General features: G+C 41.3%; 1 protein-coding gene, 1 non-coding gene and 2 pseudogenes across 2 annotated transcripts; all 4 read right to left on the bottom strand.

The window, feature by feature from the left end:
* Positions 1-3262: 3262 nt before the first annotated feature.
* On the bottom strand, positions 3263-4563 carry LOC141094921 (uncharacterized). The gene has a single exon (XM_073580963.1). The coding sequence runs from the start codon at positions 4498-4500 to the stop codon at positions 3388-3390; it is 1113 nt and encodes a 370-aa protein (XP_073437064.1). The 5' UTR covers positions 4501-4563; the 3' UTR covers positions 3263-3387.
* Positions 4564-5447: 884 nt separating this feature from the next.
* LOC141094963 (U2 spliceosomal RNA) lies at positions 5448-5635 on the bottom strand. The gene has a single exon (XR_012233226.1). It is a non-coding gene; the product is annotated as a U2 spliceosomal RNA (small nuclear RNA).
* Positions 5636-11445: 5810 nt separating this feature from the next.
* Positions 11446-11600, bottom strand: LOC141095029 (U2 spliceosomal RNA; annotated as a pseudogene).
* A 1196-nt stretch (positions 11601-12796) lies between these two features.
* On the bottom strand, positions 12797-13025 carry LOC141094965 (U2 spliceosomal RNA; annotated as a pseudogene).

The following is a 13025-nucleotide window of genomic DNA, read 5'->3' as shown; positions in this document are numbered from 1 at the left end:
TTATTAGGTTCCATTGGTCGACAAGCCATTTTTTGGATACATGTACATTTTGTTTTTTATCCATTAAATAGTAGGTGTACATATCACATAAGCAGAGTTCTAAAACATTGTCCACTGAAAAAACATCTTGATTAAAAACAGCAATATTTCATGCTTTCCAGAGAGCTGACTTGGCACAGTTGACTGTCTTCCAAGCCATTATTTGCTGGTCCATGGTGGGGCATTCCATAAGTCCATATAGCACCGTTTTATAATTAAAGTCCTTGAGGTCTGCCACTCTTTCCAGCAGGGGGAGCAGTCTTCTCCAGAGGTCTTTAGCAAATTTACATGACCACAATAGATGTTCCACTGTTTCCTCATCCTGGCATCCGACTCTTGGGCAGATGGCAGACCTCACAAATCCTCTTCTGTATTGGAATGCCCGGCAAGGAAGACAGCTGTGCGCGCAACTCCAAGCCAGATCTCTCTGTATATTAAAAAGATTAAAACCATTAATCATTTTCCAGATAGATGTAGATTTTTCATCATCATATCTTTCAATATTGCATATTTCCTCATTTTTTCGTATCTCTTTAATTAGTTTTTTACTGTCTTTTAATTCTTCTATTTTCTTATTCCCTAAATTAAAATCCGACACTATTTTCCTTAAAATCATATAATGCGCTGGCAAGTTAAAAGCATAGGGAGCAGATAAATTAACTTTATACCATCCAAGATTCCTCATAAAAAAACCAGTATTAAAACGCATAAAAAAGGACCAATAGTGGGTCTTAAAAAAGGCATTAAAACAGTAAACGAAAAAATGGATTAAAAGAAACCTATTAAAATCTGGGAAATCTTTACCACCTTTCGGTTTTGCTTTCATCACAATTTCTCTTTTCAGCTTCTCCATTTTTGAGTTCCAAAAGAAAGTAAAACAAGTTTTAGTTATCTTTTTCAAAACATTAAACGGTGGGGGGAAAACCATACTGAGATACAATAACAGCGGTAAAATCACCATTTTTAAAATCAATACTTTACCCTCCATCGTAAGTTTTCTCATGTTCCACATACATATTTTCGTATTTACTTTCTGTGTAATTGCTTCCCAACTATTATAGCCATCATTTTTTTCCGTGAATAATACACCTAAAATGGTAATGGATTCAGTTATGTCAACGGGTACATCATGTAAAACCATCCCCCCAACACTTAAAATATTACATTTGTTAAAATTAATTTTAAAACCAGAGGCTGAGCAGAAAGTTTGCACATGATGAAGGGCTTTCGTCAGGGATGGAGCATCACGACATAAAACTGCTACATCATCCATGTAACCTACGACCTTAGCCTCCAAACATCGGTTCCAGTGCACAAATAAAAAGTAGGGGGGACAGGGGGCATCCCTGCTTTACCCCAGACTTTAAGGGTATATCTTGTGTCTTAAAACCATTAACTAAAATCTTACTTGTACAATCTTTGTAAAATGCTTTAAGAGAAAATAAAAAACCTTCCGGTATACCCATTTTTTCTAAAACTTTAAAAAGATAAAAATGTGAGACACGATCAAATGCTTTTTCAAAGTCGATAGATAAAATCGCCATTTTCCCCTTTCGATCTTTCACATCCTCAATACAGTCTTTCACTAAATTCAGATTATCCCATATACTACGCCCCGGCACCCCACACACTTGATTAGAATGTATAATGTTGCTGATGACTCCTTTTAGACGATTTGCACAGATTTTAGCCATTATTTTATAATCACAATTTAGGAGTGTTATCGGTCTCCAGTTTTCTAATTTTGATTTGTCGCCTTTTTTATACAAAAGGGAGACTTCACCTTTCTTCCAAGAATTTAATAAAACCTTACTGGTAAAAACTTCAGTAAACAAATAAAACAAATCATCTTTTAAAATATCATAAAAACATACATAAAATTCAATTGGGATACCATCAGAACCGGGGACTTTGCCTTTTTTAAAACTTTTTATGGTTTTTAAAATCTCTTGTTCTGTTAATGGGTGTAATAAAAACTCTTGTGATGAGGGATCTAAAACAGCTGTTATTTCTTGCAGGGAGTCTTCCATTAGTTTTTCATCTATAATTTTTTCATTAAAAAGAGTAGTAAAAAAAACCTCAACTTTCCCCAACATCTGTTTTATATTATTTTCTCCATCTATATAGTCAATTATTACTTTTTCTTTTTTATTTTTCCTAAAAAAATATCTAGAACATTTTTCATTTTCTTCTATGTGCTGTATTCTAGAACGGAAAATTATCTCTTTCCCTTTTTGTTCTAGCCATTTTGAAATCTCTTCTTTTAAGGTTGAAATATCATGTTGTACATCTATCCCATTATCTCTAAGTTTAAATAACATTTGTAAGCGAGTATTTAAAATTCTATATTCTTCATATTTTTCTTTGGCTTTAAAAAGACCCTTTTTAATAAAAAAAATTCCTTATTTTAACTTTCATTCTGTCCCACCATACACTTATAGAAATATTTGGACTTCTTTCTTTTTTACATTTTCTATAAAACTCGGTAAAATCTGATAAAATCTGCGGGTCAGTTAAAAGGGACACGTTCATTTTCCAGCTTTTCTTACCACATTTTTTGTTTTCATTTACTTTTATGCTAAAAGATAAAAGTTTATGGTCTGAAAATAAATTAGTTAAAACTTCACATTTTGCAGGTATTGTTTTATCTGAACCGAAGATAAAATCAATTCTAGAGCTACAATTGGAATTGCTCCAGGTGAAACCGGCTTCCTCCGGGCTGCCTCTATTACACTCTTTATATATATCAATTAGCTTAGCATCTGTCACTATATCATGCAGCATACCTGAGGTTTTATCGTAGTTCCTGCTGACAGAGCTGGAACGCCGGTTTTCACCTTTAAAAATACAATTAAAATCGCCTGCTAAGATAAAAGGTTCAGAGTTATTAATAAATAATGGTAAAAGATCAAGCATTTCGGCTCTTTCATTTTTTTCTGGAGAGCCATAAAAATTTAAAAACTGCCATTTAATACCATTAATAAAAGCCTTAACTAATAAAATACGACCTGGTAAAATTTCTTGAATAAAATCTATTAAAACGTTCCCTTTAAAAAGTATGGCGACCCCTGCTGATCCCGTAGCATTAGATCCGGACCAGAAAGATGGCCCACACTTCCACTCATCCTTATATTTTTTATATGAAATTTCATGTGGGATATTGCATTCCTGCAAAAATAAAACAGATGCAGTAAAACATGTAAGAAAGTTAAAAAGAGCAATTCTCCTTGTTTTAGATTTTATGCCTCTCACATTGAAGGAAATGCCTTTGAGTTCAGCCATCATTAAAAGTATAGGAAGTTTGTTTAATTTTCTAGAGCAACGGAGTTACCTATCCAACAAACCTGATCAGACCACTGGGCTTTCGCCTCCCTCTTCATCCGATGATACCGTCAGCAGTGTATCCGAGGAGGAGGAAAGATTACCACTTTTAGAAAGACCCGACGCTACAGCTACATAGCTCGGGGAGGGTACTGGCAGAACCTGCTGGGTCTCCATTGGCTGGCCATTTAAATCCTCATCAGGTGGGTCTCCAAGGGGCTCCGCCGCCCCTGTTTGACCTTTAGAAGGTCGTCTTATAGGGGGAGGCTGCGCACAAGGCAGAGCCTCTGAGTCTTCAGAGGCAGCAAGATCCCGGCCCCCAACCGCCATTACAGCAGGGACCAAGACCTCTGGGGGCTCAGTGTCCACACCCCCTTCTGGAGATGTGTCCATCCGGTCCCCACCTGCCACCTCCTCAGACTCACCCTTTTTTTTCTTTTTCTGCGAAACCACCAATGTCCACTCCGCGCCCTCTGCCTTAGGAGACCCAGGCTGGGTATGTGCCTCGGTGTCGACCTTTGGCCTGTCCCTTTTGGTCTTAGCAACCATACCCCTCTGTTCTTTCTCAGCCATCCTCTTGGACTGCCGCTGCTCCTGCAGCCAAGATTTGGAAACTGGTGGGTTACCTGTCATAGACTCTGGAGAGTTGTCACTCTGTGTTGCGCCCTTCGTCCCTCCAGAGGCTCCAGGTTGTTGTTCCTCCTCCTGAGGGGTGGTCTGATCTGTAGGTTTTTGCCAGGATGTCTTGGACTTCTCCTTCTGCTCATCTTCCCGAAACCTGTGGGGGCAAGAAAAATAAAAATGACCTGGAGTCTGGCAGAAACTACATTTTTTTTCCTTTGGGCATTCCTTCGTCTCATGGTTTTCGCTAGCACAGTTCCTACAGGAGACAAGACAATTCTCTTTTGAATGGCCGTAGCGTCCACAATTTCTGCAGTATACCGGCATCCCAGAAAAGAAAAAATCCCCATTTGTTTGTCCAATTTTAAAACGGGCTGGGGGGAGCCGCACACCACCTGGAATATTTGGATCTCTGATACATGTTACCAAGAATTTCCATTTCGATGTCCCTATATTGAATTCGTTAAGTATTTTGCCAATACATTTTACGCTCTTAAAGTATACTGCTAAAAAGGACATAATTTCTGGGGCAGATACAAATGGTGAAAAAACTTTAACAATTACCAGCTTTACCTCATCCAGGACGTGCTCTACAATTTGTATTCCTTTCAGAACAGGAAAAGACTGAAGCTGACTACTACTACGCAGCTGCTACAGACTGTGGGCTGCCCATTGTGACACGTGGTCCCATTGTGACACGTGGTCCCATTGTGACACGTGGTCGAACACATCCAAGCATTGTGTGCTATGAATGGCATGATTCCTATCACAGTGTTCCATGGATGGAACACATCCTATTTACTGCAGGCAAGCAGCGCACCTAGCTGCTGCTGCTGCTACAAGCCACTAGAATACCGTCCGTCTGTCAGACAGGTGGACGTAGGCCGAACATTCAAATAACTCGCCAGATAAATCGTTGATTTTCCATTTAATTCATATATGAATTAATTCAAAATTGAACAGTAAATTTCAAAGTTGGAAGGCCACAAGAGGGGGACAATGTTTCAAAAATGAAGCGACATATCATTGCATGAGGGATGTGGTAGGAATTGAATGCTTGAATTAAGACTGGGGAAGTACTGAGGCGAAGGGGCTGCAGGCCTTGTAGCAGGTGGGTGTGCAGAAATGTAGCTATCCAAAGCCAAACACATTACTGCAGCTTGTCACACCTATACCTACCAAGCAGCAAAGGCCAAGATAGATCGTTATTTTACGGACACATTGAATACAGTGCAATGCCTCCCATATAGCGGTGAATAAGAGTAGTAGTAGTAGTAGTAGTAGTAGTAGTAGTAGTAGAAGAGTTGGTCAAGTTAAATCAAGGCTAAGGAATCAGAAATGTGCAACTTGGACCAAGAAAAACTAATTGCAGAGCAGCGACATTTGAAAAAAGCATTCAAATCATGCTTTGAAAACACTACTTATCCCGATTTCAATTCAATCTGTCTTTGGAAACCGCTTAAGAGAGTGAGTGCACCATTCCCAGAGAAACTGCCATACTGGGCTGATACGTGGAGTGAAGTGAGCAAGCTCTTTTTCCATCTCCCTGTTCTAAAAATCCATGTAATATATGGTCCCCAGATAGGGGACGTATCAGATATTAAACTGATAAGAACAGATCACGTTTCAAATAAGCTTTATTAAAATCAGACATACATCATAAAATTCAAACAAATCAACAAGGACTTGAATAAAAATATGACATAAAACAAACAAAATCTGATTTTAAAACAAGTTAAAAGTCTTTAAAAAGAGAATAATACATACATATATAAAACTGAATCCTTTTAACTTGTTGCGTCTTATTTTACCATACATCAGAAAGAAAACATTTCTGTCAGAGTAAAATAGTCATCCCCCATAATATAAAATATACATAAAATATGGCTTAAAACAAATCTGATTAAAAGACAATTAAGAGCATAAAAAATAATCAATATACATGTAATTTACATATGCAAATACGAATTCCAGATTTGTAAACACCATAGCTTTTTTGCTTCTTTGACTCCCATTTTATTACAATCTCTCAAATAATAAGTGTACATTTCACACAGAGCCATTCCAATGCAATCATTTACAGAAATAAAATCACGTTTAAATAGTAATATGTTTCGCCCCTTCCATAGAGCTTCTTTAAAACAATTTATCATAAGCCATGCCACTCGTGCCTGCTTCATGGTAGGACAATTAATGATCCCATATATAATTACATCACAGGATAGTATTTGTAACCCACATATCCATTTCAGTAGGGTACCCACTATTTGCCAAAGCTCCTGCGCATAGGGGCAGTCCCACATTAGGTGGAACACTGACTCATCTGGTGCACACCTATCCCTTGGGCATCTAGCACTGGCCACCAGCCCCCTATGGTGCTGAAAAGCTCTTGTCGGGAGGCATTGGTGAACTACCTGCCAGGCAAGATCCTTTTGTGGATTACTAAGAGCCGGGCAGGCAACGTTGTTCCATATTAGCCGGCATCTAGAGATGGAGAAATTAGATACATCCTCCATCTCTTCATGACCTTTACACATAATTGTTAGTTTTCGCTGGTCATGGAGAAACTGGTGATCCACATGAGCTAAATCATACTCTGTTATGGTGCTCTCCAAGGCCCTGTATTGCTCCGGGGGTGACAAAAGAAAAGGGCAGTTAACATTCATGGTGAAATTCAATTTCCTAAACATGAATCCCGTTGCATACCTCAGGAAACATGAGAAGGCCCCTTCATTGTTTAGACTTTTGCAACAAAACACGAAAAATTTTATAAAAATAAACAGTTTTAAGTTGGGGAATGCCTTGCCACCATTCCTCTTATTTTTACAAACCACCTCCCTCCTCAATTTCTCCACTTTGGATCCCCATAAGAAATAAAACATGGGTTTCATGAGCCTTTTTAAATATATGGAGTTTGGGGGAAAAACCATAGCAGCATACAGAATAATGGGAAGTAAGACCATCTTAATTACAAGAATCCTACCCTCCATTGACAGCTTACGAATTTGCCACAGGGAAATTTTTTGGTTTAATTTATTTAGTACCAAATCCCAATTTTCTTTTCCATCATTTTCTGGATTAAACAAGATGCCCAGAATCTTGATTCCAGTTGTTTGTGTAGAGATCCGAGGGGGGTCTGATTCCCATTGGCCCATTATCAAGCAGTCACATTTATTAATATTTAACTTAAAACCAGATCCAGCACTAAAAATTTCAGTAATTAAAATTGCTCTGTTAATAGATGCTGAGCTAGTACCATACACTGATATATCATCCATGTAACCAAGAACTTAAACTTGGTGCCCACCCCCACCTGGAATGAAAATCCCTCTAACCACCTTGTCCTGACGTATCAGGCACAACAGTGGTTCAATGGCGCACACAAATAAAAGTGGGGACATGGGACAACCTTGTTTTACTCCAGAAAGAAGCTCCACTTCCTTAGTTAAAAGCCCATTAATTAAAACCTGTGCACATGACTGTTTATATAAAAGCGATATTTTCTGGATAAAAGAATTAGGGAACCCCATCTTTTCTAAAACTTTAAAAAGATAAAAGTGGGAGACCCTATTATTATTATTATTATTATTTATTGTTATAGCGCCATTTATTCCATGGCGCTTTACATGTGAGGGGGGTATACATAAAAACAAGTACAATAATCTTAAACAATACAAGTCATAACTGGTACAGGAGGAGAGAGGACCCTGCCCGCGAGGGCTCACAATCTTCAAGGGATGGGTGATAATACAGTAGGCGAGGGTAGAGCTGGTCGTGCAGCGGTTTGGTCGATCGGTGGTTACTGCAGGTTATAGGCTTGTCGGAAGAGGTGGGTCTTCAGGCTCTTTTTGAAGGTTTCGATGGTAGGTGAGAGTCTGATATGTTGTGGTAGAGAGTTCCAGAGTAGGGGTGATGCGCGAGAGAAATCTTGTATGCGATTGTGGGAAGAGGAGATAAGAGGGGAGTAGAGAAGGAGATCTTGTGAGGATCGGAGGTTGCGTGCAGGAAAGTACCCTATCAAAAGCCTTCATAAAATCCAAGGATAAAATAGCTAATGGCTGCTTTTTGTCTTTCTGATACCAGATCAGATCCCGTATCAAGTTTAAGTGTTCCCAGATTGATCTCCCGGGGACACCACACACCTGATCTGAATGGATCACATGTTTAATGACTGTTTTCAGACAACTGGCAATAATTTTAGCAAGGATTTTATAGTCCATATTTAGCAATGAGATAGGCCTCCAATTCTCCAGTTGTGTTTTATCGCCTTTCTTAAAAATGAGGGTGATCATACTTTTGCGCCATGAGTTTGGTAAAGAGTCTGCCATAAAGGCTTCACTGATCACTTGTAGGAAGTCCGTTTTAATGGAATCCCAAAAACAAAGATAAAATTCAATAGGGAGACCATCGGACCCTGGAGCCTTGCCTTTACCAAAACTTCTTAGGGCCTCTTCAATCTCAGTTGGTAAAACATCTTTTTCTAAAAACACCTGGTCATCTTTATTTAAAAACTGAGATAAAACATTAAGATTTCCTACAAAGGTAGTTTCGTCAATCTTTTTGGTATTAAAAAGATCACTATAAAAATTAAAAGTTTTGTCTAAAATACCCTTAGTGGAGGTTTCTCCTTCCAATTCCACAATTACTTGTTTTTTGTCATTTACTTTTTTAAAGAAAAACCTTGAACATGACTCACCCTCCTCCAAGTATTTCACACAAGCATTAAATATCACCTCTTTACCTTTTTGTTCCAGGAATTGGTGGATTTCAGTTTGAATTCTGGCCATCTCACCATCCACATCAGGCACTCCCCACTCCTTAAGCTTATGGAGAGTCTGCAGCCTAATATTAAAATCTCTAAAACATTTCCTTTTTTCACGTGCCTTTCTTTTACCCACTTTAATAAAAAATTCTTTAATCCGAGTTTTTACACATTCCCACCACCCCAGCATGCTCTGTTTTGGATGTTTCTTCCTCCTCCAAGATTCATATTTTGCAACAAAATCCGCTCTTACCAATTCGTCTTCTAATAGGAGTACATTTAATTTCCATATACCCCTACCCACTTTTGCATCCCCAGGAACATGCAAGCTAGCATGTAACAGTGCATGGTCGGAAAAGATGTTTTCCATTAAGCCTGCGTTCCAAATTTAAAAACATCATTGGAGCATAAAATAAAATCAATACGCGAGGACAGCCCTCTACCCTTCCATGTGTATCCTGGATCAGAAGGGTGGGACTTCCTCCATACATCTAATAACTTACAGTCTGTCACCAGGTGATTTAACAGACTTGAGGTTTTGTCTGTTCCTCTAACACCATCACCTCCACTCTGCCTTTCTCCCAACATGACACAATTAAAATCCCCTCCCACTATTACTGGGGATGGACCTGTTAAAAACAAAGATATGTCATTAAAAAGGGAAGCCCGCTCATTTTTCTCTGGGGATGCATAAATATTCATAAAACGACATGTAAAACCATTTAAAACAACATGGGTTAATAAGGCACGGCCTGGAACAATTTCAGTAACTGATAAAACATTTGCATTCTGGGTTTTAAATAAAATCCCAACCCCTGCAGCTTTATTATCATTGGACCCTGACCAGACAGAGGGTCCTGCTGTCCAGTCATTATTTAGGTTGGGATATGATAGTCCATGATCAATACTGCATTCCTGCAGGAAAAAAACCTCAAAGTTCAAAGTCATTAACCACGCAAACAAAGCAGCCCTCCTAACGGGGCTCTTTAAACTTCTCACATTTAGTGAGGCAACCCGGATCTCTGCCATATTAAGTCTTTTTTAATGATTCCAGACTCTCTGAATCAGACTCATATAGATGTGATATGGCAGGTGAAAGTGAAGACACAGTCCGTAGGCTAGCAGTATCATCGGAGTCCGTGTATTCCTCGATTAAATTTGTCCCTTCTGGGCTGAGAAGATTGACTGTAGTAGCCAGAAAGAACTTACGGGTTGACTCAGGCGAACTCTGCTCTCCCTGAGCCTCCTCACGGCTCCGCTTACCACTGGCACTGGTATCCATCTGGTCCTCCAGGGCCACCAAGACTCCTCCAGGTTTTGCTGCAGAAGGAACGTCCACAACCTCACCAGGGACACCTACAGACACTCTCTCTGGGACGAGATGACCAACAGGTTCGGCACTAGGGTCACCATCTGGCGTGCGACCTTCACCCTCCGGACAGACATCAGGACATCCCTCTGGATAGGCATCAGGACGGTCCTCTGGACAGGTTTCTGGGCAGACCTTGGATCCAACATCAGCGTGGTCATCAACAGGGGCCTCCGTATGGTCGTCTGGATCGACATCTGGATGGATATCTGGAATGGCACCAACCGCTCTGGATTTCCGCCTCTTTTTTGGATCCTTTTCGGATCTCCTCTGTGGAAGTGCCATCTCCTCGCCAGGCGGAACCTGGACACCTGCAGGAGTAGGCAAGGGTGCAGCCTCGGCTGTGGGAGCCGGGCCATCTGGCATGGGTACCGTACAAGCTTCAGCTGAGTCAGACTGTATCAGACCCGCAGTTATGTCCGCAAAGCTCACACCAGTGACTACTGAGCTTGTCCTGCTGGCACCAGCAGGGGGTCCTGCGGAACTAGCCGCAGATGCTCTAGAGCCACCACGAGACCTTGTTCGCATTGGACAATTGCTGAACAGGTGAGAAGACTGTCCGCAACCACTGCAGGTTTTTTCGCCCTTGCAGTCCTTTGAGGCATGACCCCATTTACCACAGTTGTGGCATTGACTCATCCGCTCATTTTTGCAGTCACTCTGCATGTGACCGAGGTCGCCACATTTCCGACATCTGAACGGCTGTCCGTTGTAGAACAGGTAGCCGTGATCTTTCCCCAGCACCACTGTGGAGGGGGGGTGCATAAGGCCTTCTACACCCCCTGGGTCAGGTTTAAAGCGCACCATAAAGCGTCTCTTTCCATTCCAGAAACCGCTTCGCCCTTTGACATTCCCTGTGTGCCTTACAGATGTACAGTATCTGTTCAGGAATAGTTCAATATCTTCTACGGAGACATGAGGGTTGAACATATGCACCACGAGGGGAACGTCCAGTTCGCCATACAAACCTGTGAACACCACTCCATCCAACAGCTTGCTGTATCGCTCGCCCTTGACACGCTCATAAAAGTTTTGACAGACCACCTTGGTGGTAAGCGTTAATACGTACGTGTTCTGTCCCTTTTCCTGCAGACAGTACACCTCGCTCTCCTTCACGCCCAGCAGATCCCTCAGAATCTGCAGATAAAACTCTCGAGGGTTATCATATCCCACATGGTTAGCTGGAACCTCGATCTTAATAGAGTTCCGAATCTGGCCGGCGCCAGACGAAAACTGAAATGTGCACGGCACATCAGTAGGCTAAAGGCTTTACCGTTTCCACGGACTCGGCCTTTCGCTGGGCAATCGCAACTCGTTGCAAGGGGACTAATACAGCTCCTTTATAGCAGCAGGGGGGTGAAGTCCCACCATAAGTGAGATGATCCCCCAGGCCAAGGAGCCGGGTACCCCAATCACCTCTCAGCCAAGACCAAGGCAGCAACAGTTAAGTTACTACACTTGATCTAAGCCAAAAGGCCGAGAAGCGATAACCAGAAATGGTTTGCCGCTTGCAAGGCCACAGGGCTTAAGACAGGCACCCATTGTGGAGAATGACACAGACACCACCCTGAGGAAGACATTCAAACCAAGTCTGGGCGCATAACAAAAGCGCAGGCGGCTGATTTTTTTTTTTTTCCCAGGATTCCACTCCACGCGCTTTTAATTTGCATAGGCCAACCCCTTTTTTGTTAGGCCACCCTCCCCTCATGGTCAAACGCGCTTCAGTACTAGGAAAGAGGCCAGAGGAGCACTGCTCCTACACCGCCCCCTCTACTACCCTCCCTAAATGAAAGGTCTTGCTTTAACTCTCCTGGTGCCAGATATTGTAACCAGGAGGCAAGCATGGCCCACCTGTCTGCTGAGGCTCACTCAGCAGACTGAAGCTGACTACTACTGCGCAGCTGCTACAGACTGTGGGCTGCCCATTGTGACACGTGGTCCAATTGTGACACGTGGTCGAACACATCCAAGCATTGTGTGCTATGAATGGCATGATTCCTATCACAGTGTTCCATGGATGGAACACATCCTATTTACTGCAGGCAAGCAGCGCACCTAGCTGCTGCTGCTGCTGCTACAAGCCACTAGAATACCGTCCGTCTGTCAGGCAGGTGGACGTAGGCCGAACATTCAAATAACTCGCCAGATAAATCGTTGCTTTTCCATTTTATTCATATATGAATTAATTCAAAATTGAACAGTAAATTTCAAAGTTGGAAGGCCACAAGAGGGGGACAATGTTTCAAAAATGAAGCGACATATCATTGCATGAGGGATGTGGTAGGAATTGAATGCTTGAATTAAGACTGGGGAAGTACTGAGGCGAAGGGGCTGCAGGCCTTGTAGCAGGTGGGTGTGCAGAAATGTAGCTATCCAAAGCCAAACACATTACTGCAGCTTGTCACACCTATACCTACCAAGCAGCAAAGGCCAAGATAGATCGTTATTTTACGGACACATTGAATACAGTGCAATGCCTCCCATATAGCGGTGAATAAGAGTAGTAGTAGTAGAAGAGTTGGTCAAGTTAAATCAAGGCTAAGGAATTGGAAATGTGCAGCTTGGACCAAGAAAAACTAATTGCAGAGCAGCGACATTTGAAAAAAGCATTCAAATCATGCTTTGAAAACACTACTTGCTTATCCCAATTTCAATTCAATCTGTCTTTGGAAACCGCTTAAGAGAGTGAGTGCACCATTCCCAGAGAAACTGCCATACTGGGCTGATACGTGGAGTGAAGTGAGCAAGCTCTTTTTCCATCTCCCTGTTCTAAAAATCCATTTAATATATGGTCCCCAGATAGGGGACGTATCAGATATTAAACTGATAAGAACAGATTTTTTTTTTTTTTTTTTTTTTTTCTCCCTCAGATGGGAATATCTACGGTCCAGAAATCCAAGACCAAAGAAATAT

Source organism: Dendrobates tinctorius, unplaced genomic scaffold (assembly GCF_039654945.1).
Source record: "Dendrobates tinctorius isolate UK_male_01 unplaced genomic scaffold, ASM3965494v1 ptg000065l, whole genome shotgun sequence".
In the NCBI taxonomy this organism is placed as follows: domain Eukaryota; kingdom Metazoa; phylum Chordata; class Amphibia; order Anura; family Dendrobatidae; genus Dendrobates; species Dendrobates tinctorius.
The sequence above is the reverse complement of the archived record's forward strand: the minus strand, read 5'-3'. Positions and strand labels throughout refer to the sequence as shown.

Bases quoted from the DNA above. Each gene is read 5' to 3' on its own strand.
- LOC141094921 (XM_073580963.1), bottom strand. From the start codon at position 4,500: ATGTCCTTTTTAGCAGTATACTTTAAGAGCGTAAAATGTATTGGCAAA.